The sequence below is a fragment of the Seriola dumerili genome, unplaced genomic scaffold (genome assembly GCF_002260705.1).
Source record: "Seriola dumerili isolate Sdu_G_001 unplaced genomic scaffold, Sdu_1.0 BDQW01001299.1, whole genome shotgun sequence".
Lineage (NCBI taxonomy): Eukaryota > Metazoa > Chordata > Actinopteri > Carangiformes > Carangidae > Seriola > Seriola dumerili.
The window spans coordinates 3,484,202-3,510,842 of NW_019175554.1; the positions used below are offsets into that span (position 1 = coordinate 3,484,202).

At 39.5% G+C, this 26,641-nt stretch overlaps 3 protein-coding genes across 3 annotated transcripts in view; 2 read left to right on the forward strand and 1 right to left on the reverse strand.

Moving 5' to 3' along the window:
* LOC111238348 (synaptotagmin-7-like) overlaps positions 1 to 8,714 on the forward strand; it is a 68,202-nt gene extending 59,488 nt beyond the window's left edge. The window contains exons 6-11 of the mRNA XM_022767801.1: positions 48 to 171; positions 4,911 to 5,178; positions 5,321 to 5,490; positions 5,825 to 5,939; positions 6,148 to 6,347; positions 8,610 to 8,714. Of these exons, the coding sequence (XP_022623522.1) occupies positions 48 to 171; positions 4,911 to 5,178; positions 5,321 to 5,490; positions 5,825 to 5,939; positions 6,148 to 6,347; positions 8,610 to 8,714 (982 nt within the window). The remainder of the gene's footprint in view (positions 1 to 47; positions 172 to 4,910; positions 5,179 to 5,320; positions 5,491 to 5,824; positions 5,940 to 6,147; positions 6,348 to 8,609) is intronic.
* A 6,835-nt stretch (positions 8,715 to 15,549) lies between these two features.
* Positions 15,550 to 18,795, reverse strand: sdhaf2 (succinate dehydrogenase complex assembly factor 2). Its single transcript, XM_022767852.1, has 4 exons — positions 18,638 to 18,795; positions 17,746 to 17,969; positions 17,127 to 17,236; positions 15,550 to 16,159 (listed from the first exon to the last, which is right to left on the reverse strand). The coding sequence occupies exons 1-4, from the start codon at positions 18,662 to 18,664 to the stop codon at positions 16,029 to 16,031; spliced, it is 492 nt and encodes a 163-aa protein (XP_022623573.1). The 5' UTR covers positions 18,665 to 18,795; the 3' UTR covers positions 15,550 to 16,028.
* Positions 18,796 to 19,051: 256 nt separating this feature from the next.
* On the forward strand, positions 19,052 to 26,638 carry cpsf7 (cleavage and polyadenylation specific factor 7). The gene is made up of 9 exons (XM_022767853.1): positions 19,052 to 19,551; positions 20,411 to 20,614; positions 21,945 to 22,048; positions 22,731 to 22,876; positions 22,975 to 23,317; positions 23,454 to 23,557; positions 24,014 to 24,158; positions 24,292 to 24,536; positions 26,077 to 26,638. Exons 1-8 carry the CDS (start codon positions 19,468 to 19,470, stop codon positions 24,530 to 24,532), a joined length of 1,371 nt encoding a protein of 456 aa, XP_022623574.1. The 5' UTR covers positions 19,052 to 19,467; the 3' UTR covers positions 24,533 to 24,536; positions 26,077 to 26,638.
* Positions 26,639 to 26,641: the final 3 nt, after the last annotated feature.

Sequence of the window (26,641 nt, forward strand, 5' to 3'; positions counted from 1 at the left end):
TATGAGCACCTTCATTAATATGTGTGTGTTTGCATCCATTTTAACAGGACTCCCGGTAATAAACCAGGCAGTAGCCCCAGAGGTCAGACCCCAGACGAAACCGGACGCCGCCACGATGCCAACTCCTCTGTTTCTGACTTGGCCAATTCAGTCACCAGTGACATGCTCATGGTAACACACAAAATCAACACAGCCCCATGAGACACATTTTATTGATACACCACTGACTCATGCATGGTGTTTTCTGCTTTGCTGAACTCATCTATATTAAGAGTAGGAGGACTGCTGTCAGCAAAGCCTTTTAAATCATAATAAATGAGATGGCGGAGAGACTTGAATTGTGCTTCCACATTATCTTTCCTCACCTACTAGAAACAGCCAGTCATATTAATGCATGTGTACAGGGCGGATGTTATACCCTGACACCTTTTAGCATTTCTCTGCTGATACACTCATGCCATCCCAACCTGCTCCTTATGTGCTATTTTTGGTGTTGTTGATTTAACTAAGATTTATATTCATATCTTAAAGAGCCTCCTCAGAGCCTTCTCCGCCAAATCTGTTCTTCCTTTTTCCTTTAAATGGTAATTTCCTTGACGTGTCTCTGACTGAACTGTAGGTGTATGAACATAACTTGATTCTGAGCAGTTTCGAAAACCTCTGCAAATGTGTGGACATCTCCTCCATGTTATCGTGACAATTTATGGAACCTTGACAATTGAAGCTTAATCTGCAGATGAAGACTTTGTGTCAGGGTGGTCAAAAGCTCCAGAACCGAGCTAGTGAGTGGACCTTGAGTGGTGAGGATTTTGTCAAATGAATATGAAGTTTGTGCTTTGCTGATTTGGTCTTTTTGGAGTTAATACTCGTTTGATTTCACTGAAAATTGACATATCAAAGTGATGAGTGTCAATATTGATTGATAGGTAACAAATACTGATAATAGGCATTTGAGCTAAAATGACCCATTCTTCTGATTCTTTAAACTTCAGTGTTAAGAGTCTTATATTTGTAGTTTCACCCATTGTTCCTATCAGTAATAATAACACTATACTTACCAAATTAATTGCTGTGGTCTGGCAGCTTTGCTAAAAAGAAGTCTGTTGAGGTGAGAAATACAAATAGTCAGACAATCATGTGGGTTTTAAGCTAACCCCCAAGTCAGCCAAAGGTATTTGGAAGAGAAAATATGGATGTTCCAAAACTGAAAACATCCATTATTATTACAGACCGAACTCCTGGTTTCGTTTTGACCTATGTGCTTTCCAGGTCACAGTAGTTACCTTGGTAAGTTTTCTTTTCACTTTCATAACTGAAGGAAGTGATGTCCAAAGCTACAAAAAAGAGAACCAGGTTGTAAAAAAAAAGCAAAATTTTACTTTAAAAACATTTTGGCTTTGCTGTTTACATGTTTTTGTCTGACACCTACAGTATATAATACAGTGTGTTGGTTCTAGAGAACACAGTGAGAAAAGAAAGCCTACACACTTCATTTGAAAGTCCTATGAGAGATGTTTCCTCCTCCCAAGTCTTTCATCACTCAAAAAGTACCGTCTTCATCCCACTAAGCTCACCCACCTGTAGAGCATCACAGTTAGTTGCCGCACAGTATCTCGGCTAACAGAAACATACAGTAATCATCACCCTGAAGTGAGACACTGGGAGGGGAGGGGACATGCGCCTTATTCAGTGAGGTTTGGTAATTAGCTGTGAAAGAACACACAGTGCTGTGGGTGCTGTGAGAATATGGCAGAGATGGGTATGAGCAGTGTGTAATTATGTGGGTCTCATGGCGTGTCTGAGGAATTCACAGTGTTGGTGCTTAATGATAATACTCATTCTGGGCAGTTTCGCCAAAGGCGTCTATATATTACACAACCCTCCTTTCATGCTGAAAATACCCATCCAGCACTTTTGAGCCACTTGTGCTCCTGTAGGGAAAGCAATGGCAGCATATAGAAACTTTATTCCACACAATGTATTAAGAAAAAGGATGCTGTGAAATGGCACTGAACATCAGAGTATATATATGCATCCCACCCTGTCAAGCCTCTCAGGTGATAAGGGTTTGGAGGGAGGATGGGTGGGGGTCCTGTCAGCATCACATGGTTCTTATCAGCATGCACCCTGACACTGCTTTCATTTTGTGTGATGCTCACAGAGCCATGGGTAGTGTGGTGTGAATGTGTCTTTGCCTCTGTGCCATCACACATCCACACGTTTGCAGAGATTTATATGTGCTTTACTTGTTGAAGGATAAGGCTGGCAATATATGTTTTTGTTATTATTATTATTGTTGTCAGCAAATGTCTTGAAAAGACCAAAACCAGCAATGAGTTACCATGGCTCTCAGTACTTCCCAAGCAACAAGCCCATTCGTTCTTACAGGGGATGTAAATCTTTAGTAATTGGTCACAGATATATGCTTTAATTAAAAAAAAAAAAAAAAAAAAAAGGCTAAATAATTTCCTAAAATAGCTGGGTAAGCGAGAGTAAAAAGTGCAATTGTTGGGGACTATTTTCAGCAGTGGAGTGATGTACATTTTGCCAGTGAGCATTAACAGCGAGAGGACAATGTATATGGGACTGAAGTAATATGTCAGCCAGTGCAACATGTGGCTCATTTTTGAGTTTTTAATAGTTTTTGAACAACAATGGAGGTTAATGGCACAGAGAAATAAGCTGTATCAGCCTTTAGCTAGATAAATGATACTTGTTTGGAGAACATCATTGCTGGTTTTCGTCTTTTCAAGGGATTTGTGGAGAATAATAAAAAATCTTTAAACAAATAAAGTCAAGTTATAGTTTATTTCAATAGCACAGTTCATACACAGGGCAACACAATGTGCTTTACATAAAATGGTCAAGATATACAAGAAATCACACACAAATACCAAAACCAAACTTTTTAGCTCTCGTGAAGACATGGAACACTATAGTAGAGTATTACAGTAGTCTACTCTACTTGTTATGAATGCATTAATTAATTTCTCAGAGTAAATGAATAGATAAATAAATAAGATAAATAAAAACCTCTGCAAATGTGCGCATGTCATTAGATTCCTTAATAACATAAATATAGAATATCACCAGATTTATCTTTTAAAATGTTGCACAGACCTGGCCATGTTTTGTGCTCCAAGAGAATTTGAATCTACTGCACGTGGGTTGTTTGGGTTTCAGGAAAAAATGAATTAGAGAGGGGAGTTTAAGAACTGAATGAGAAGAGAGGACTCTGGGAAACAGAGAGGGCGCCCAAATGCAGAAAATGGGGGAAAAGCAATTTAGGCCAGCTGTTGGGTGGAAGACTGCATAATGAGTGATCATATTCAGCATGGAGAATGAGGTTGAGCAGCACCATCAGAAATGTGTGGGAGAATATGGAATTGGATATTAAATTTGTGGAACTGCTCCTTGAGTAATGCCTCCAGCTCTTTCCCCATCAGATAGCACTTTTTAACTGGATTTCTCTCCCTCCCTCCACGGCCACGGCCTCATCAGTCAAGGGGGTCTGTCTGCCAACAGATAATCTGCCTCTCATCTCCACACAGCCACGGACACTTTGTGCCCCTGTTGCACAGCAGACAGCAGCCATGAGACATAGCATTATGCTAGTTTGTCTGGTAGGAGCTGTGTTTTTTTTTTTTTATGTTGAAGTGCAGAATTAGTGCCCCCTGTCGATTGGAGTCCAAGTTTCCCATTTCGTGTGCTATGTGATATCACCTGTCAGCTCCCCTGATAGTGTTTTATCTGTGTGTGAAATTGCTGTGAATATGGCCACGTTTGACCCTGTGGTCTGATAACAGAAGTGCACTTCTCATGGGAATACATTTTGTGTACACTTGGTGAAAACACCTGGTTAAAACTGATGCAGTTTAATGCATCAGTCCTGAAATAAATCCTACCTCCATGAAAGTTCGTATTTGTTGAGACTATTTTTTTGGTGTTGATTCAACTTTATGGTGGAAATTCAAGTCAAGGTCCACTTACTTGAGTTATTCTGGAGCTTTCAACCATATCACACTGTGCCTGCAGTTGCTCAAACTTTCCATGACTCAGAGGAACTCCCTCGTTCACTCATTCATCACTCCCTGTTGTAGAATAGACCTTCAGTCATTTACTCAGTAGTGAGCAGTAAATTGAGATTTCAGACACTTATGAATCATCATCATTCTGAGTCTTCACAGACAGATGTGTTGTTACACAACAGTGATTTATCGCTTCTACAACACGCAACACATTGCATCGTGGGATTGTAGTTTTATTTCCACACTCAAATGAAAAGTCAGATAATAAATATAGTGCACTATATAGTGAATAGGGAGTGATTTTGGACACAGCTGGACTTCATGTTGACTTATGTCAAGCTCAACTGTTAGAGTAAGTCAGCATAGATGGATAGAGGTGCTAAGAATCAGGGCAAATTCAAACATCTACACTTCCATGAAACGGAGTAAACTCAGTCTGCTAATGAAGACCGTGGAGCTTGATTTGAAATAGTTTTGTTAACAATTCTTTGATAATTTTCATTGTGTCACACTTAGATGTTAGTCTTTCCTGGTTCACTTTTTAATGAAATAATGAACAAAATCTAATTTCAAGTGAAATGTGATTTATATCTGCCTTAAAATGTGAGAGGTGTTCATTGTTAGGAGGAACTATTTTCTTCCTCACAGGATATAGGTACTCTGAAAACTTGTAGTACCCCATGTGTACCAAACAACATTCGAAACAAACACCAGATTCATCAAAATATTAAATCTTGCTTCAAAATAGAACAGAACTAGTAATAATAATGAACCCAACAAATACTGTATATGCTTCCATTACAATATAGCTGAAATATATCAGCCACCCAGAATGAATTTAGAGAAACAACATGTGTCTCCTCTTTCTCCTGTATCTCTTAGTTGTCTCCAGGTTCGGAGGAAGATGACCACGAGGGTCCAGTGTGTGAGAAGCTGGGTCGTATTCAGTTCAGCGTTGGATACAGTTTTCAGGACTCCACCCTCACCGTCAAAATTCTCAAGGGCCAGGATTTGCCTGCTAAGGACTTTTCTGGCACCTCTGATCCATTTGTCAAACTCTACCTGCTGCCAGACAAGAAGCACAAACTGGAGACCAAAGTGAAGAGGAAGAATCTAAACCCCCACTGGAACGAGACCTTCCTGTTTGAAGGTTTGATGGAGGAGGCTTTCCTAATACCTTAAACATAAATTTGACAATGTTCACAGCACATGCAGGCATGTTTAAGCAGTTTCTTTTCTATGTGCATCACTGTGACTTATTGGGACTGTGCTCCTGTCCATTTCTTTCTCAGGGTTCCCCTATGAGAAGGTGGTCCAGAGGACTCTATACCTGCAGGTTCTCGACTACGACCGCTTCAGCAGGAATGACCCCATAGGAGAGGTGTCCATCCCCCTCAACAAACTGGACCTGGCCAACATGCAGACTTTCTGGAAGGAGCTGAAACCATGTAGCGATGGCAGTGTGAGTGAGAAGGAAAGGGAGGGAGGGAGGGAAGTAAGGAGGCAGAGGAAAGAAGAGGAACAGGGAGGAGAGGGAGGAGGGGAAAGAGACGTTGGGACAGAATGTAACGAGTGATGTCATTCCTGGCTGCCGTGACGCTCCCAGGGGAAAAGTGGCAGCGTGCTGGTGGGAGAAGAGATAGAGGGGAATATGGAGATCCAGACAGGTAGACAGCGAGAACACAGGCAGCCAGAGGAAAAAACGGAAATACACAGCAAGCAAGAGAAAGGAGACCAATGTGAAAAGGGGATGAAAAAAGTAAATAATTCACCGTTGTTGTGTATGATTTCTCTAGGGGAGTCGAGGGGATCTGCTGGTGTCTCTGTGCTACAACCCCACAGCCAACACCATCACTGTGAGCATCATCAAAGCCCGCAACCTCAAAGCCATGGACATTGGAGGCACTTCTGGTATAGATGCTCCTTCATCTCCCGTGTCCTTTTACTGTTGCCCTTCTGCATCATTGCTGTTCCAAAATAAAAATGAGAAAAGGATTCACTACTGGAAAATGACATGAAATTAATGATAGCATACAAACTAACATTGCATTACATTACAGTGAACAGGAATGAGATATTGTAAACAGCATACAAACAGACGTGTTTCCCTATTCCACAGACCCTTATGTAAAAGTGTGGTTGATGCACAAGGACAAGCGTGTGGAAAAGAAGAAGACGGTGGTAATGAAGCGCTGTCTGAACCCTGTTTTCAACGAGTCCTTCCCCTTTGACGTGCCTGCCCACGTGCTGAGGGAGACCACCATAATTATCACCGTCATGGACAAGGACAGGCTCAGTCGCAATGATGTCATTGGAAAGGTATCTCCTTCCCTCTTCTTCTTCTTCTACTTCATCTTCTTCTTCCTCCTCTCCTTCACCTTCTTGTTGTTGTTGTTGTTCTTCTTCTTCTTCTTCTTCTTCCTTTTTTCTCCTTTTTTTTCTTCTTTTTTTTCTTCTTCATCTACTTCTTTTTCTTCTTCTTCTTCTTCTTCTTCTTCTTCTTCTTCTTCTTCTTCTTCTTCTTCTCTTTCTCTGTGTTTTTCTCAGACTCTGTGACAGACCATCACTTGCTGATTACTGAGCCAGTCTCTATTGCCCCCTGCTGGAACATGCAGACCTGGGCTGTGGTCGAAAAGTCACAAAATCTCCTTCCCTAACCACTTTTGCTCGACCTCGATGGAAAATGTCAAGAGGTCAGGGAAAGATGTGAAGGAGAATTCATAAGGACTTAGGAAAAGACAACCATGGTGCAGAGAGAATCCGACTGCACTTCCATAACACATGGACGATAAATACTCCTTTCCTAACCACAGAAATAACCAGATTGAAATGTCAAAATAAGATAACATGAAAGGAACATACAAGTGGAGAAAGTAGAGCCTTTACAATTAAATAGAAATAAGGAACTGAGCAAGGGGCCAGAATAAATGATATTCAGACATAAGTGTATATAGTTTCCTGTATCTGTCTTTTCTTTTCCAAAGGATGCAGACAGGTAAGTAATAAATAAGCTATTAATATTAGCTACTGTACTGCTACTGTCACATTTCTCACAAGCTGACCACGCCCACTGAGGAGACAGGACGTGTATACTATTTCCTACCATTGGCGCCGCTTGTAATGGGTCATCTTTGTTATAGAACATCTTTGGTACAGAGAAGAACTCAAGATGGCAACTGCTGAATGTGCGTTGCTGTACTGCTACTGAGACCTAAGTTTTTGCTACACTGTTGCCTGCTGATGTAAACAGCGTTTATTAAAGACTACTGCATTTTTTTATTAATGTGCCAAACTTTAATGTTATTTCCTAATAAACTCCTAATTATTTCTCCGTATGTTTCCTGGAATAAAACAGTGTAACTTGGTGCTAATTATGAAGCACAGAGAAACCAGTTCTGAGTTACTTTAGTTAGTAGAGTTTAGTAGAGATCAGTTGGTTAGTTACTTGCTTCAAAGGATGAATTTCTTTGAAAGAAAACACAAATAAGTATTAATTCATAATTTATTTGTGATTGGAAACTTAATCCTTCATATAAGCTCAGCTGTGTGGTTGCTTGGAGACACAGGCACGTTTTTGTAAGTTCAGCTGGGCTGCTGTGCACTGACTAGAATAGCCTAGGCTACGCTAGCTTAACAGTTAATTTGGATTAATCCATTTGAAGTGTAGCTATTTAACACTGTCTCTGCTTCAGTTATTATTTGGCCACATTACATTGCTGTTTTCAGGAAACCTTTAAGGAAGTTATTAGGAATTAACAGACCCATAAAATAAAGCGCTGCCTTAGTTTCTGGTATTCTTTTATTTCCTCCACATTCATTTTTTGCCATTACTGATATAACACTACGCAACCCAGCTCTAACCAGTCCTACGACCTTGTGCATTGTGACTGCTTTGTTTATTTTAAACCAAATACCCACTTCTCTACAAGTACAGATTTATACTGTGAGAATAGAATAGCTAACTCTAACTCTAACATAACTCATAAATTTATCATTTCTGTCTAAAATACTGAAAAGACCCCAAAGCTCAATTGAGACGCTGTAAGAATCTTTTTTGAGCTATGTACGGCACAGATGAGCTACTATACTCTCTGTCATTCATACAAATCTACCGTAACTGCAGGTGCTGTGATTGTTGCCATCCTAACCGCATATATCATCTGGCTACACACAGCAGTGATAATGAGTTGTCTAGTACACCACACTTTAATTAACTTGACACTGGTCGTAGGACACTGAAAACTTGAACGGTATTTCCTGTGACCTGTACAGATCTGGAGTTTTTTTCTACATGAGAATTACACGCTCAGTGTTTGATCTTCATTAGTGTCAGCATTAGCCTTTCTCAGAGTATTTCAGCAAGTGAAATCTCTTCCTGTAATGACTCTTTTCTGGATTTGAGTTAAATTCTGATTAGACTGGCAAGCTTAGTGGTGAAAGCAAGACTGGACTGAAGAGCTTTTTTTTTTTTTAACTTAATACCCTACTGTTTTTTGGGAAGGCTTTTTTTTTTTTTTTACAAATAACATCAATCTGTGTGTGATATTACACTGAGTTACACTGACTCTCTCTTTCTCACAGATTTATCTTTCATGGAAGAGTGGCCCTGCAGAGGTAAAGCACTGGAAAGACATGATGGGTCATCCTCGTACTACTGTGGCCCAGTGGCACGCTCTCAAGGCCTGAGGGACCCAGCAACCAACCTGCCTACAGTGTTTCTCCCCCCAGAATTCAGCATCAGCTGCTCAGCCCCTGCCCTCAGCACATATCCCCCACTCCCTAACTGCAGCCTTGGGCTGCAGAAACTGTGTGTCATCTCTTTGTTCTCAGGCCTCTTTGATATCCCCTGCCCTCAGTCCTCGTGACACCATCCTTAAATTTCATCCTTGTCAAGCTCTGATTCCCACCTGACCTCTTCTCACCCCTTTGTCTGAACTTAAAATGTCTTTGATGTCTTTGCTCACTTCCTCCTTGTGCCCTCTTTCTGAGATTTGTTTGGTTTTTTTTTTCAATATATCCCTTAGTCTTTCCTCCACTTTGTCAACCATTCTCAGTGTTTAACATCAGAGCAGTACCTCTTGCCATCCATCAGTACAAACTACCAACCAAAAATGGATCAAACAGATTTTCCAACCATCCTCTATGGCAGCAAGATGGGCTGCATTCAAACATGCACCTGAGTGTGAATGGCGCTGACCTGTGCAACCCATTTACCGCCCACATCCGGTGTTGCAGTGAGGAATCTTCCACTCTGCTCCTCGCCTCTTTGTTCAAGTCCTCTTCTGTTACTGTCACTATTCCTCCACGCTTTTAAAATGCCCGAAAAAATCAGGAAAACCAACGCAGGCAATGGAAGAGTGATGGCCTGTATTTAAAATGGAATTGGACTGGAACTGGACCCTGTCACTCAAGTCATGTTTGATCTTTTTCACTTTTCACTCTTTCTCTGGCACCACTGTAATAATTCTCCCTTGGCTGGAAACCTTTGTCGTCTGTGCGTGCTGTGGGTGATGTGGTGTAACCCCAAATGAAGTTCTTCAACATCAACAAAAAAAAAAAAGAAAAAAGATATGAACATGATCGTTAAACACCGGCCCATTAGGGCAAGTGTCAAAAAAACATTCTTTCCTATTTTCTTGGAAAAGAAATCCTGATGGACAGAAAAAAGAGTAAAGTGATTAATGTTGTGTTTTATTTTTTGGTTTTCAAAAGAACTTAAAGAATCAACCTGTTCTTCCAGACAGAAAATAAGCAAAAAGCTTAAAAAGCCAGCTTCCACAAGAGTGGAAGTGTAGGTTAATGGGCGTGTGCATGTGTGTTAGTGTTTGTGTGTGTGACAGAGGGAGTATTTTGGACTTGCACAGCTAAATTAAAGATATTGTTGAAAATAGCATTGCCCCTTGATAATGAAGGTGAAAATAAGGTATTGTTTGTGTGTTGAGGTGAGCTGAAGATGTGGGGAGGTCACGAAGGTGAAAGAGTCAGTCCACCAAAAACTATAGACTTATGGTTTTTAGTGGTATCAAACCAGACAGATATGTGTATGTCGTGGGTTTGAGCCTCTGAAATCACTGCTGCCACCCCTGAATACAGAGGAGATCACAAGGATTTCATTGTGGTGCTCGCTGCATTGGAAATGGCTGTTGAAAAATTCAACAGCAGCTTGCCTTTCCAGGAACAATCCACAAACCCCACATATTATGTGGTTGAAAACAACAGCTAACCTGAGTAACCAGTGTATTTTTTTATTATTATTATTTGTGCAGACTGCAGTCAAAAGGAAAAAGCTAAACAGAGTCCCTTGAGTTAAGATTTTTTTTTTTTGGATGACTCATTCCAATCTTAAGAATGAACACTCAGTTTTTTTGTGAATTGAATTGAAGATTTATGAATGCAGGCAGTAAACGACTTTGTTAAGACGGTAGTATGTTGAAAAATCAGATGTAGATGAAATAAGTCACTCAGTCTAAAGTACTGTCCCTTGTCACCCATTTCACAAAGTGTCAGCTGCATTAATCTGTGCATTAAACCTAGAACAGGAACAGGCATGACAGAACCCTTCTTTCTTTTTCATTGTTACAGAGAACTATGAGTCAAAGGACGATGTTAGACCTGATTTTGTGTAGTCTTGGTGGTTTTGAGTTAAATACAGGTCAGTCTTCCAGTTGTTAGCTTCACTGCCTGAATGTGACCTCCCCCAAGTCCCATATGGACACATGTTCAGAGGATGAATGGAAACAAATCAGAGTAATAATATCTGGGGGGGAAAAGTCTTTCTACATTCCACTGTTCGTTTTTGTCTACTGGATGTGTGTATGTGTGTGTGTGTGTGTGTGTGTGTGTGTTTGCACTGTGGGTGAGTGTCAATATTTGAACTTCAGTTTGTGTGATTGTGTTTACTGTGAGTCCCTTTGTGTGTATATCTGCACTGAGTTCTATTTTGCCAGTTTAATACAAAACAACATTGTTTACCGTTTTTATTCTGTATGAAACAATCCAGATGTACAAAGAAATATGTTTTTTTAAAGGTTGTCACTTCTTTGAGAATCACTGCACTTGTTGACGACAATGCTGGAACAAACCTCTCTTCATAGCAGGGTCATTGTCCTCATGTGTGGTTCAGAAGGACGTTTGGTTTGGGAGGAGGAAAAATCTGTTATACATGAGCTCCGAGTGAAGGTCAAACGAAAAAGGTCACAAACCAGCTTTACGCCACCCGAGATAAAACCTGTTTCCTTTCACCACCATACACCAGATTTTGAGTTCAGACAGAAGCAGCTACCGACATTTTGTCCTTTCTGTCATTCCTATCTGGTCCGACCTGATTCGCCAAGGCCAAAAAATATGAAGGGTGGCTCCCTAACATCACAGCTGACGTTCCCCCTTAAACACCCCCGTTGTGCACACATGCTTTCTGGCACAGTGTTCTGTGTGTGCCTTATGAACCCCGCCACGCCTTGCTCTTCACCATATGCGCTCCCTCTCCAAGTGTCAGTGAGGGGGGAGGAAAAAAAGGTGAGACAGGAGATAATCATCACCTCTCTGCATCACTGTTAGCTACATCTCAGGTCAGAGCAGAGCATCGGAGCATCCCAAAATAACCAGGAACACCGTCATCTGTCTGTCCTGATGGCCCTGTGTGTTAAACAAGGCATTATTTTGAAAGCTGCTGACAAAGCGTTACATTCCAAAGGCTTAGTGAAAGTCACTTCAAGCAATGCAACTTAAATATTGGTTAAATGTCAGTCAGGGTTTGGTATGTTTTAGTTTTAAGAAATGGAGCTAGAATCGTCTTTCTCCACTCCTCACTGGCCTAATACCACACACTGGTAAATTTTAGCCGACAAGCTCGCATTTCTGATTTAGGGCATTCTGCTTGAGACAAAGAGAGGTTAACCAGCAACATTTTAATTTATATACTGTACAAATGATTGTGAAGTGTCCTGTATGAAAAAAGAAAGAAAAAAAAATCATCCGTATTTACTGGGGTTGTTGATATCTGTCTGTACTTGGTATCACTCAGCCCCCTCTTTCACTCTCTTTTCTCTTTGTAGTCACACATCCGTGGGGTGCACAATGTTAAATATCAACCATTTATTTTTTTGAAATCTGTACAGTGTATATAAAAATATAAATGTGTATATAAAACAAAGATACTTCTGGTCTGGTATTGTTATGAATTTTTCAGAAGCTTGTTTTCAGCAGTTTTTAAGGTCAAACATGTATTAACACAAAAAGGTTTATTCAAGAGTTGTTCTGCAGTGGACAATTCTCATCCTTTATTTTAAGTACAAGTACTTTACATTAATGTAAAAATGTCCCATTACAAGTCCTTCGTTTAAAATTCTTGTTAAAGTACTGTTGTAGCCCGAGGTGGAGATACTGTAGTTGTAACTACTCTAGGTATAGTGTACATCTAGGTATCAGTGATTCACAGCACGGGCTGGGGCCCCTCTTAGATAAATCTGAGAGGTTGTGATATGATTAATCAAGTAGGAAAGAAGAAAAAGAAATGATCTTCTTCTATACATTTGTATTCAAATTCAAATCGTATAAATTTTTTAGACTTTTTTGTGAAATAATTATTTTATCCTTTTTACTTTCAAAAATTATTGAAAAAAGAAAAAAAACATCTGAGAATTTTTGAGGAGAAATCAGTCTTTAGTGGATCTCCTAACAGCTACAACCAGGAAGGAGGGCTGTCAGGGGTCACAAGCCAAAAAGGAAACTAATCTTCAATAATACATGATATTTCTAAACTTATGTTTTTGTTATAAAATTCTACCCTGAAATGGTAGCTGTCAAATAAATGTAGAGTAAAAACATATCGCAATATTTGAAATGTAGAAGAGATGTTGCCTTGTAGAAGTACACTGCAACTTAAAAGGAAATATTGAAGCAACTAAAAACTGTACTGAACACCTTTACAGATTAGATTCATTTAGGCGCAGTTTTCAGTGAAGTAACTAATTTCACAGAGACTTGCTGCTAACTCACTGTCAATCCCGGTTCAGTCTGATTTTGGGTGTTGATATCATCAACTTGTTTTGCAGCGGTTTAATTGCAAAGTCACAGCTGGAAATACACCACCACATTTGCTTTCTATTTTCTTCTCTCAGGCAGAGATAGGACTTAAATTTTAATGTATAATTAATATGGAACTTTAGATTTGCTGCTGATCTCTAGAGTTAAGGAAATTGTCTGTTCTGCCTCCTACACATTGCGCTTCACTGCATCTTCGACACAAGATAACATCTAAGAGAAAAACTGTGAGTGCATGTAATGTTGAGAAAGGTACATGTATAATTTAGCAACTCATCTAACACTTCCATCCACAACGTTAAACCTGGCAACCTTCCTTTCTCAAGAGCAGCTTCCCTTTGCGCTCCTCTGATCACGACTCTCTAGCAGACATGGGAAGACAAGATGAAGGCTAGAGGGACGCTGCTGGTGGTGGAGGAGAGAGGAAACATGAGAACATGAGATTGAAATTCCAGGGGAGCATAGGGTGACGGCAAGGCTGTGGATAAAACAGAGAACTGTCACGACACAGGAAGCAGCAGTGGAGGATGACAGGAGCGCTGGGCTACAGATAGGCTCAGTGGGTGTGCGTAGGCAACTGATGAATACACACTTTAAACAGGCCTCAGCGCAATAATGCCGTGAATTGTGCTTCCCAGCATGTGGGATCCACAGGTGGCAATCTTTCTTTTTTTCTTTTCTTTTCTTTTTTTTTTTTTTTTTTGTTGGAATTGTTAAAGTCAGCAATGGTCCACATTCAACTACTGTCAAATAAAATGTAGTACACCGTGCAGGATATTTACACAGGCACAACTAGGTGGCAGAATTTGATTCAATTTTAAACCTTCTAAATTCCCATTTTATTTTCTGAAGTAAGCTTGGAGGTGGAAGAAATATTCAGATCCTTTACTTACCAGTAAAAAAAAAAAAAAGTAAAAACACTGTGCAGAAATATTAGCAGCAAAATGTACGTAAATAATCAAATTTACTCATTCTGCACAAAGTGGCCCCAGAGACTGATCTGTGTTATATATTACATCATTATACACATTATTATTAGATAGTTAAAATGGATGCATCAATATTTAAGCAGCATTTTAACGTAGCTGACTGAGGTGGATCTGGTTGCTAATACGTGGTACACATTTAAGTATTTTAGTCCAGTTGTGCCCAGTCTAGGGATCAGGGCCCCTCCACAGGGTAAACAAGAGAAATCTGAAGGGGGTGTGAGATGATTAGTGGGAGAGGAGAGAGAGAAAAAATAAATTCTACTACGTGTTTGAATTCATCTTTTAGACTCACCTTTAATCTTTGCTTTTTTGTGAAATATTGGATAAGTAAGAGAAACATTTTTGACACCATCTGCGTAATGGCCCCAACTGGACACTGCTTTTGCATTTTATATGTTTATTTTCATGTAAAATCTTACTTAACTTAGAATTAACTAGCTATAGCTGTCATAAAATGTAATGTAAAAAGTATATGTATAATAAAAGTACGATATTTGTCGAGAAAAAGGAAAGACAATGGAAACACTCAAGCAAAGTACAAACACCTCAAAATTGTACTTGCGTGAATGCACTTAGTTACTTTCCACCACCGATTAAGATATTTGGTGAGACAGATGGCGGAGGAGCAAAGCGCACACAGAGGGGAACCCTTGTGACATCACCGCAGTCTATTTTAGGACAAGCTGACAACATAAAAATTGAAAACTGGGATTCTTACTCAACATATTTTCCATTCAAAGTGATGAGAAAGAACATACACGTCCCCATTTGTCTTGGTCCTTGTTTTTGTAACACCTCGATGGTATATCATGTGTTCATTATAATTCAGTGGGCGTACACAAGCTGTTTTGAGATTCAGTGCACATCTCCAGGCCAGAGGGCATTTCCCTTTCTGCTCTCAGTACAAGGTTCCACTGAACCGACATGATACACAGCCAGGCAAGACATCTTCCCTATAATCAACACACACACTGATCCAGTGTTGCTGAGAAAAACAGTACAATCTTGAATGGCTGTGAGTGAGACTGTATGTAGTTTATTTGGACCCTCGGCTTGACAGAAAATTCCTGTGATACTTTGTCTATATTAAAAAAAAAAAAACACTGCTTGCACACAGCCTTCACCTCAGTTTTCATCATCTCTAACTCTGCATAAAACGGTTCTCAGCAGATGGCCAGTCAAATAAAATATGGTCGCTGCGGACTGATATTTTCATATTGTATCCCCAATAAAAAATAAAGTATGTGAAATATATGTAGATTACAGGCGACCCATTTGCCATAGAGAGATAAGCATGTGCTTCAATTTGAGTCACTGAAATTAAAGTAATCTGCTGCCATCTGGTGTCCACTAACAGACACTGCTGGCAACACAACTCGTGTTATGTAACAAATACGGTTCACACTGTCAAACATGTTACCCTCCAGTCATGTGGTCCAATCCAGTGGTAAAAGATAACTGTCAGAAAGAAACAACATAAGCAAGAAACATAAGAGGATCAACATTTATTAAATAACCCATAATGTCTGTAATAGGCACAGTGAAATCATTTTACAGATCAGCTTGTATCTATTATTGATCGCTGGCTTATCCAGAATGCAGCTCACACATTGAGCAGTTTTAAATTACAGTCTTAAATCACAAAACAATTACTGCAAAATATTCATAACACATTTCTAACATCGTGGTGCATCAGTCTTTTTCTGATCCACAAACTTCCCCTGAATTTTCCACAAATCTTCCTCTCCCTTTAATGACCAACTGCTCTAGCTGATATTTCACTGAATCAGGTGAACAGTAAGAGATTGTAAAGTGTTCCAAATATTTTGCACCCCACAATATTTTGTACAATTTGCTGTGTGTAGCAAGAGAAACACAGCAGACTTCCGGAGGATCTGGAGGGATACTGATATTCACTCAGTGCCCCACCATAAATGAGTCTCTGAGAAGGTCCAGAGGACCGTGCACCTCACTGGCTTTCCTTTTCCAGGTACTCCAGGCTGGGAGCGTCCAACCTCTGTTCATGGTTGCGGTTCTTTGTGAACTCCTTCAGCATATCCATGACCTCTCCCTGGTAAACCTCAGGGGTGGGCTGAGCTTCTGTAAGCAAAAAGAGATCAAGTGTAATTATTTTCAGTTCATAAATTATCTTCTTCAAAATCTTAATTGGGAGGGTAAAGCGTATTGAGATTATAGATTCTTATTTGATGCAAGAGGATTAATCATGAGACAGATAGCTGAGGAACAATGAGCACACAGAGAGGAGCCCTTCTAACATCACCTTGTTAGGCTGACTCAGACATGACGATATTTTGCTGCTGATTGTAAGAAGTAAAATGCACACAGTAATAGCGTGATAATTATTTGTTTCAGTAAAGTCAAGACTGTCTGCAAAGGTTTTTGTTTTTTCCAGAGTGCTGCAGCCAGTTGGATGTGTTCATGCTGTTGTCACACTGATTTTGTTTTTCAGCTGTTATGCACAATGAAACAACCCTAACTGAATCAAATTTAGAGAACACTAGAAGAATAAATTGGTAAGTTGTCTTGGTACAGCGAATGAGCTCCCAGGGTGAAGTCCAGACCAAAAGGAATGGTAAAAAACAAACAAAAAAAAAAAAAACAGGTACCGAGCTGAAATTTATTTGTAAGCAGAGCTTTTCATAACTTTGGAATTAGCAACCATGAATGTTTGCCAGAAAAGAATATATAATATTATATAAAAATATTATGCCCAATGGAGTTTTCTGAATTTTATGGCGTTACAGATGGAATTTAAAATGAGTATGTCTGATTTACTGTGTGTACTGTTAACACAAAACAACAACTCAAAGCAAACATTTGTTATTTGTACTTCTTAGAAGCATTAATATTGCAAAGCTGAAATGTTTTATGTCATGAAATATTCAAATGCTTTGCAGTGTGAGTATCTAAAATTCCCATCAGTGTTTGATATTTCTCTTGATGGGAGTCTATCAGTTGCCATCTCACTGCTTTAATGTATTATGTGTGCTAAACTGCATGAGACTGTACAGGCAATATCGTAAAAGAAGCAGCACGGTTCTCTCACCTGTTGCCCAGTAGTAGATGTCCCAGTCATTGCTTGGTTCATTGATCAGTCTGTCATACTGCTGCAGCTGGTTCTCATTCATTGTGTTCAGGTATCGCTTTGCAAATAGGCTACAAGAGAGGTGGAGAATACATTTGAGTCTGAGCCTTTTCTCGAAATGGAAAGTCATAGTTGCTGGTAATTATCTGAGCAGCCGAATGGACTCAACACTAGGAACTTAAATTAGAGAGTGCAGCAGGATGTAAAAACCTTCTACAAGAACCTTAAATACTGGTTGAGCTTATAACTTGCACACCTGCTCTTAAGTATTTTTGCAGCTGAACTTATAATTATATAAATGATGAATATAAATGAATAATTCTACCACAGCACAACTATGACTGCAGGCTGTGTCCCCCATCACTTAAACAGAAATTGCTTTAAGAGGGAATATCTTTGCATTCAGTGTGGATAGTAGGAACAATTGAAGTGACCACAGGAAATGAATATTGTTATAAGACAGACTTGAAAGATGTGAACCTATCCTTTAAGCATGAGGTGAGAAAAAAAAACAACAACAAAAATCTCCAGTATGGCTACATGACAGACGGATGGGACAAAAACAGCACAGTTTACCAACCTCAGCAATATGCAGTTCTCCAACATGCCCCTCTTGCGACTTTCATAGACAAGTCGGCGCCTCTTGATGTCAGTGGGCTCACCGGGCTTCTCCTCCCAAGGTGGCAAAGGGATCTCAATCAGGTCACCCCTGGTGTCATCCGGCGCGTCTCCGCGGTAACCACGAGATGATACCAGCCCTGCAGCTGCTGGTCTCCATGCTGCCTGGCACAACCCTGTCACCAGCTGACATGCAACAAAAACACACGTTGGAACAAATACCTGTGCCATGGTCTATAACACCCAGCACATGTGACAAGTCAAGCACTTCACTGTGCAATCTGTTTAAAATCTGCTGAAAAATGCTGTGCTCTCCCTTTGTTCTCACATCAGATTGTTTTGTTTTTTGCCTAAAAATGTCTCTGGTGCTTATTCAGATATTAGATCAAAAACGATGTCAATGTAAGAGCAGTCATAGTAATCAAACGTAACTCTAACTATTTGTTTCTTAATTTAGTTAATGCGGTCGAAATGTTTTCCATTCGAAAAAAAAATTTAAGTTTAGTTAGAAGACACATATTCAAATCAATAGTCAGTCATGAAGGAGAGAGGCAGGGGGGAATTGCATAATATCTATCACACGCTGCACTGTTGTACAACTGTCCTGCAGCAGCACACGCTGTCTGCTTCTGGGCTCATAATGTGTAACTCTAGAACATCAAAAGACTGAACAAAAGAATCACTGTTTTCAACATAAATATATAGTTGCGAAATCGTATTAATGTATAACAGATCACATCATATAATTTAACGTCCTAAAAGTCCTCGACGAGCTCTACAGTTACGGCGGCTTCAGCACCCAAACTTCAACCAACAAATGTACAAATAAATGTAACGTTTACTCGATAACTCACTCTTTTCGCAACGAAAGACGACAGCATTTTAACGCTTCTTTTTCTGCCACGTAGAGACAAGTGGATGAACTGATCCTCCTCTGTGAAAATTGTTACCGATGTCTGAATGTCAGACACACAACAGAGAAATTACACAAGCAGCTTGCACGTCAGGGGAAACTAACGAGGGGACGACTGGAGGCTGCGCACACATCTCGCCATATTGCTAAGGTATCAGTAATGTTTAGTTAGGGAGAGGACATAATTGGCGTAAATGAAGTATATTTAAAGGTCATTCCTTTATTGGTGTATTTTAAGTTGTCTAACATTATCAGTATAACGATTAAATCCACCCCTCGTGCCGTCAGCATTTAAAGGGGCTTGGTGATAGGAACCAAATAATTATGTTGTTGTCAACCGGTTCAATCGCCCTGACGCACTTAAATGTTCACTAGCAACATTAGCATTAGCTGTTCAGAGAGCGAACCCCCACTAGTCAGAAACTTCTTGTGTATGCACTCATACATGAAGTACTGTGCATGTATTTTCAAAGTTTTCATTAAAAATATAATTTCTTATATGCGCTTGTCGTATTCTCGGTTTGTCGTCATATTGTTTTTTTTAAGTTATGTTTACGGACGAGCGCAGCGTTAGCTAACTGTTAGAATGCTAGAAACGGTAGAGAGGCGTAACGTTGACAACAATTACTGAATGTTGACGGTGCACCTGTTGTCGGTATGCACGGATAATTTGCAGCCAAGGTGCATGTGAGAACTACTCTGAAAGCAAATAAAACAAAAAACTAAACAAGCTGCAGTGCCATCAGACAGATCATCTCCTAGGCCCACGGGATGGCTGCTGCAGGAGCCGCAGCCGGACCAAGCACTTCCAAGGATTTCATAGATGTCTACAGTGATTTGAATCAAAACGAGGAGGTGAGTTCATATCTTTCATCGCAGCAAAATGCACTAAGAGCATTTAGAGAGCTGCACAGCCGTGTGGACCTCGCTATGGTGGAGTTTAAATCCACCTTTTCATTCAATACTTGTGTGAACTGATCTCAGATGCTGTTTAGAGTTTGTCTTTTTTGTGTGTGTGTTTGGGGGCATTTTATTTTCCTCATCTTTATTTAGAGAGAGTTAAGATGCATCTGCACCAACAACCCTTTACATTGGACACAGAGTTAGAAAGTATTTGTAACCTAAATAAAACGGCAGACTACGTCTCCTTATTCAGACATTCATACCCTCAGGTAAAATATCACTGGAGCCCATCTTCATTTAAAGTTGTGCTCTCATACACCCAGTTATCAGTTTATTAGGAACACCTAGCTGAAATGAATGCAGTCTAATACAAGAGGCATGCGATAAGTTAAGTCCCACCTTCATGGAGGTCATAAAGTTGAAGTTTTGTTGAAACTGTGTTAGAGAGGTGTTGATTCAATCATATGATAATTTTGAAGGATATAGTTTGTGGTGCTGATGAACTGTATTGCATTATACAAAGAGGTGTCTACTATTTAGCCTGCCCGCGTCAATTTGAATGGGATGGTAATAGTAAAAGGAACACCTGTCAGCACAACACAGTTCAAAAGCAACACAAACTTCAGCCTCTAAAGTGATCATACGGTTGATTCAGCATTCAGTTTCAACAAAAACCCGGTCCACACTCCCTGCAGCTGGCCCCTAGGATTTACATTTCTTCTTGTAGTGTTTTGTTCAATGATGCTCTGCACATTGAGATACACAGGATGAGAACATGTAAGATGACTTTGTTATTTTCTATCCTGCACAGGATTTGAGCAGAATTGCTGAAGCAAATGAACTTTTTGATGCTGTCCTGACTGGCTCAGTTGATCAGGAGAAGAAAGTTACTACTCAAGTGCCCCCTCTTAAGGAGACACAAGTTAAAGAGGAATCTAAATCAACAGCAGTGAAAACCCTGAAAGGAGGAAATTCACTGAGGAAACTGTCATTATATATTGGAAATTTCCCGTGGGTGAGTAAAGCTCACTCTGCGTTAATGTTGATTACATTTTTATTGTATTGTCCAGTGCAGTTTAAGTTGTTTTGTCCATATGGGCTTGTTGTACACTGTCTACATTAAACAATATAGAGAAATAAGTTCCCATATCTCCTATTATGAAAACTTAAATGAGCAGTACTGAGATACAGTATAAGCAGATGGACTTAACAAAAGGAAGAAAAAGCATTTATTTTCGCTTCACAATTTCCATTTCTATGTAGTTGTCTCATTTCAGAAACTAAAATATAATGCCAAGTCAAATAAAACAATCTACCAGACTATACAGTTGGTATTGTTGTAGTATGTTGTCAGTTTTCACAACACATAAATTCTTCATTCATCATTTCGAATGTGTTCAAATGTGCACCTCTTTACGCCATACACCCTCTCTGATGTGCAGAAGAGGCAACATACATTCAGTTGTCAGTTTGTTTGGTACACATAGCTAAAATGAATTCAGTCTAATATAACAGTGCAGCATTAAATTTCAGCTTATATTGTTCAGTTTCTGTTGTAACTTTGAAACTGAAAAGAGGTGATAGTATGTGTGCAATACCTCAGTAAAAGAAAAGCCATTCATTTATGGCCAGAGTGATTTTAAAAGTCCACTTCCACTCTAGAGGTGAGGAGTATGAATAGGACAGGGGTATGTTGGCTGGAGTGAGATGTAGCCTCAGAAGGCACTTTTTTGAATACATACAGTGTGCATCTACTCGGTCTTCAGTTGCGTTAAGATTTACCAATGTACAAAACACATCTGTCTTGTCCACGTATTGATTCCAAATTAAAAAAAAAAAAAAACTGTAACTGGTTTTTGCACTCCAAGGACTCACAAGATTGTTTGATGCTCCCTTTAAAATTCCTGTTTTATGACAGGGTTTGTCTCTTCATCAGCTCAAAACGCTGTAATTTCAAGGGGAATGTTTAACACTATTTATTATAATGGCCAAACATCCTGTACTTCACAAAAGATCTCCAGTGGACTTTTACTTTTGCTTGTGTTGATGAACTGCCTTAAAAAAGGGAAGTGATGCAAAAATAAAACCCATGCTCATTCAGGGGCGAGTCTCAAGTTAAGCAGATACGTCGAGATACCTGTTTTAATGACAGTGAGTATTCTAAGTTTTCAAAATATATCCTCATAAACACAAAAGGTTTGACCCAGTACCTCATGAGTCACATTCTGTCAATCAACTCAATTTCTGCTTCTGCAACAGTCTTACTATTCATCAGGATCAAAAGTAACTGTTTACCCTCCTGTTATTTTCTCATCCCCTCTTCCCAAACCTGCAAATACTTGCAGTGGACATCTGACAAGGACCTCATGTGCATGGTCCAAACGTTGGGTGTGAAGGATGTCAAAGAGATCAAATTCGCTGAGAACAGAGTTAATGGTCAGTCAAGAGGGTGAGTGGTTGCACATCTAGTGTTTATAAAATATAGATAAAAATCAGACTAGGTCAAAACCTAGTGTATGAATGGGTCACATATAGTTTCTGTTGTTAACTATGCTATTCAGATCTGTTAGTTTCTTTAGCTTAGCAGTTATCGAAGGGTTCTCTCTCTCCCTCCTACTCTCCTGCTCTCTCTTTCCTCTGCCTCATTTAGTAATAATGGCACATGTAATGAAGTAATGTAAGTAGTTTATTTGTCCTAATGGAGCCGAGGATTAGTGAATTCGAAGCGCTACTCCATTTCCTCGCAGCTCCTGAGCAGCGGGAAACCAGAGCGGCAAGGTGACTACCTGTAACAAGAGACGTAGGCCTAAGCACACGGTTGGCATCTATACACGTTCCAGCTACATACTAGGTTTACACCTAGTCCTGTTTTTGAAAAAAAAAGTTCTATAAATCTAGCAACAAATGCGCTAAGTTGGCAACATTGTAGGCTGTAAATGCCCCCCATAATAGAAACTGCTTTTAGAAACGGCCAATGGGGAAACTCAATTATGATCACTCTATAAACACTCACTCACTCACGAACATTTGCTATCATAGGGCTTGTCCTGCTGTTGCGGCCCGGCCAAAAATCCTAAAAGTATTTTCTGTGGTAGCCATACGTGTGTTGTTTCTTCTACTCCGTAATACAGCTATGCAGAAGTGGTGGTGACCTCAGAAGAGTCATTAAAACTATTGTTGGAAAAAATACCCCAATGTGAACTCAATGGGGAAAGGATTGACTGTCGCTTTGCTACTCGCCAGAACCTCACTGTGTTTGAGGAAGTTGCAAATAAACGTAAGAGCATTGAATTCTTAAGAACTATTGAATTTATTGGCATTTTTTAATATAATTTAGGACTGTCATCATTGACTAAAACAATTTATTCTCCACAGGTATACCCTTACGTGTTACTTCCAAAGATTCCAAGGACTCAGATTCTTCGGATAAGATTCCCTCATTATTATCACAGGAGCCCAGCCCTCCCCCTATACCTCCACTTTTTCCATCACGTTCACTTGCAAACAGGTTTCCCTCATTACCCAGCCCTTTCCTTGGTCAGCCACCCCCACCTTTCCCACATATGCCTGCAAACATCCCTCCGCCCCTGCCGCCCCCATTATTCCCTCCTCATCCAGTCCATGTTTGTAGCCAACCATCTCCTAGTCTACATATAAATCCAGCGTTCTTCTCCCCGGCACAAGATGGACACAGCAGCAAAGCTTACAGCCAACAAAAGTGAGAGCACTGTTTTAAATTTATACGTATTGCAAACCATGAGCAGTAATATGGCAGTAGTTATGTTAGCAATAACTTGTGGTTAAGTAATGACATAATAGCCAGCTAGTATGACAACTATCTGTGTATTTTTCAGACACACATCTCAAAGTACAGGTGGAGATTTTGAAGAGCTAATGAACAGAAATAGAGCTGTTGCCAGCAGTGCCATATCCAAGGCTATATCTGGAGCAACAGCTGGTAAGTATATAGTACAGGTTCTGTGAAGTGGAAGAAAAAACACAGGGCTTAATGAGCCATGTGGTGAAAGGACTGGTTTTTACTTATGACTGGTGGCCATATGACAAAAATCTAAATAAAAAGCTGTTCCCCACCTCTCTCACAATGGAATTGGATGGTAAAGAGATTTTTTTTTTGGTATTTTGTTGTTTATAGATAAAGTTCATTAAACACAGTTCATTTGTAATGACAAAGCAGACTTTTTTTTTTTTTTTACATTTTTATCTTTATTTTGTATTTATGATAAAACATTACATTCAGACAAGTGGAAGTTTTTGCTTGACTTTACTGTATGTGGGTGTAAATGTGATCTATTTTTTATGACTTTGTATTACCTGTAACCCTAGAAGCTTTTAAGTGCTTAACTACTTAAAAGCAAATGTCACTCATATGTAATCTCTTCAATTGCTAATGCAGGAGACTTGCGGGTGGCCATGGAGACTCTATTAACTGCCATTGCCATCATTAAGCAGTCCAGAGTGTATGGAGATAAACGCTGTCAAGCCCTGGTCACCTCACTCAAAGACTGTTTAGTCTCTATCCAGGGCAACTATGGCTACAGGTGTGTATAATTGTGCCTCAGAGCTCTAACACATGATGCATTTTGTTGTTTATACAGGAAAATGAAGCTGGGGATGTAACTAGCATTAGCTTTCTAATCAGTCTAGATCACACAAATGCTAATTTCCTTGCAGGAGTAGCAGTCGTTCTGGGGACAAAGAAAGAGACCGCGACAGGGGTCGTGACAGGGAGCGAGAGCGTGACAGAGAACGGGACCAAGAAGATTCCTCTGATTGGGAAGGTGTGGGAATGTCTCGTAGACACAGAGATCGTTCCTGGAGTGGAGAGAGAGACATGGAGCGCCCGCGGGAACGGGAAAGGGAACGAGAACGGGAAAGGGAAAGGCACAGAGATCACAGAGACCGATACCGCTGACTTGGTAAGCTTCCCTCTACTTGATTTATATAATTACTTTACTTTTTCATCCATCAGACCTTTTTTTTATTATTTGCCATGTGTTTTCTATCAGTTCCACAGCTGTGTTTCTTATTACATGATATTGAGCTTCTGTGTTTTGAAGTACAGCATGACTACACCAGAAGAGACTACCCAAAATTTCCAAAATTTGACATGAGTTTAGTATCACAGAGCCATACAGTGGTGTTGGTTAGTGTCTCTCATACAACATCCTTCAGCTTGCATGCTTAGTGACCCCAATAATAAACAAAATAGTACAATTGAAGACAGTAATAACACTTGTTGAGGAACTCCACTACCTACAGATGTTGTATCTAAGCAAAGGTCACGACCTTCAACCCTCTGGACTCCAGTTATATACTGGGTAGCCCTATGGCCTTCAGTGAAATAACAGCTTATTGCTCAGTGTCAAAAACACCATAATTTTGTTTCATTTTTATACTAAAGCTGTCTATCAAATCTCTTCTCAAATTTAAAATTACTGTTCAGACCAGATTTCAACTTTTGATACTCCACCAGTAAATACTGAACTTGAGCAAACTCACCTCCAGTAATTTGCATAATTTAAATGTAAAGAACTTTAAAACTTGCAAGTCTCAACCAATAAGATGCATTTAAACTTTTGGACCTTTTAAGTGATGTGTGTGATGTGTGTGTGCTTCTGGTGCTGTTTGTATGTGCTTGTGTGACTGGCTGTGTTTTGTCTTATCTCTGTTCTGTTTCCTCTGCTGTACTCAGGTGTCCCTTACAACACAGATCTTATTCTCAGTGAGACTGCCTGATTAATCAAAGGTTTTATGTACATAAAAAGGTTCAACAATCATGACACAAAACTTGCTTCATATTTTATTTTATTAAGATGGTGAGGTAGAAAATTATGAAATTGGTGGAATATGACTGTCTGGTAACAATTTTAAAAGTGGTTAAAGATATCTTGCAATTGTGATTGAATAAAACTTTATGCCAACACAGAAATATATTAAATCACATGTACATAATTTTAAGTTTTAAGCTGTACTGGATAAATTGCTTAAAAAAAAAAAACATACAGGCCTGTGGTTCCTCGTGCTAGTTCAACACACCCAAAACCATTTTGACAGATTACGGTTCATTAAGTGAAGGTCAGTAAAATAGTTATTTTTAGTACAAAGTTATTACTGTGCAATTAACTGTTTAAAGTCCGCAACCAATTATGTCATCAGACTCTGAATGCATCATTGTCACATTTTTCTTCATCTTCTTAGTATGTGTCTATGAATAAGACCTCATGTGGCTATAACTTGATAGCATAGACTATATATAGTGAGGTGCAGTGTAAACTGAAGGAAAATGAATCTAAAATCAATCACAGCTATTGGCATAAACATGCCACTAGTATAGTATTAAGGACTATTAACACAAATCCCCTCATCCTCTCCTGCTACATTAAGTTGTTGGCCAATACAGTTCACATTTCATTTGTCTTAATGTGGCTTTGAAAAGTCTGTTCCTTTTCTCCCCAGACTTGTGGTCTCTTCATGTGTGCATCAGAGTGAAGACAGGACTTATGTGTTTCTGCCTCAAGTTGTATAGAAATCTGGAGGAATCTAAGGTGAGACCGAAGATGTATCTCCAAAAGACTAAAGTGTACTTTTTTTTGTTGTTCATCTGAACATACTGGGACGCTTTCCTGTTTTATGAAAAAAATGTGGTTGTAGATTTATTGCTGGGACATCAGAGCTCAATGCTTGCATGCACAGGAACACCTCTTATTAAATTCTGTAATACTGTGTAATGTTTTCATCACTTTCTTTTGTATTAAACCTACAAATTAAAGAACATTTCCTGAAAATATAATTCCAGTGCTTTATTTCCTCTGGCATTTAGGTCATATTACATATGCTCACTGACGACCACAAAAATCATCTAGTAATTTTATTTCCTATACGTGTATGTTCATATACCGGTAAGGCATTAAAAACGCTCAAAACACCTAAGGGACCATGTACTTTTGTTAATATTGATAGAGACAGTGATTCATGTGCACTGCAAAACAGTTTGATTAACCCAGTTTTCCATTGGTTTGAT

Excerpts from the sequence above, each read along its gene's own strand:
- sdhaf2 (XM_022767852.1), bottom strand. The coding sequence starts at position 18,664 with ATGCTGTCGTCTTTCGTTGCGAAAAGA. Across the intron at positions 17,970-18,637 it reads CGTCTTTCGTTGCGAAAAGA|CTGGTGACAGGGTTGTGCCA; the intron begins GTGAGTTATCGA and ends GTTGCATGTCAG. Across the intron at positions 17,237-17,745 it reads GAGAACTGCATATTGCTGAG|CCTATTTGCAAAGCGATACC; the intron begins GTTGGTAAACTG and ends CCTCTCTTGTAG.
- cpsf7 (XM_022767853.1), top strand. The coding sequence starts at position 19,468 with ATGGCTGCTGCAGGAGCCGCAGCCGGACCAAGCACTTCCAAGGATTTC. Across the intron at positions 20,615-21,944 it reads ATATTGGAAATTTCCCGTGG|TGGACATCTGACAAGGACCT; the intron begins GTGAGTAAAGCT and ends AAATACTTGCAG. Across the intron at positions 23,318-23,453 it reads AAAGCTTACAGCCAACAAAA|ACACACATCTCAAAGTACAG; the intron begins GTGAGAGCACTG and ends TGTATTTTTCAG.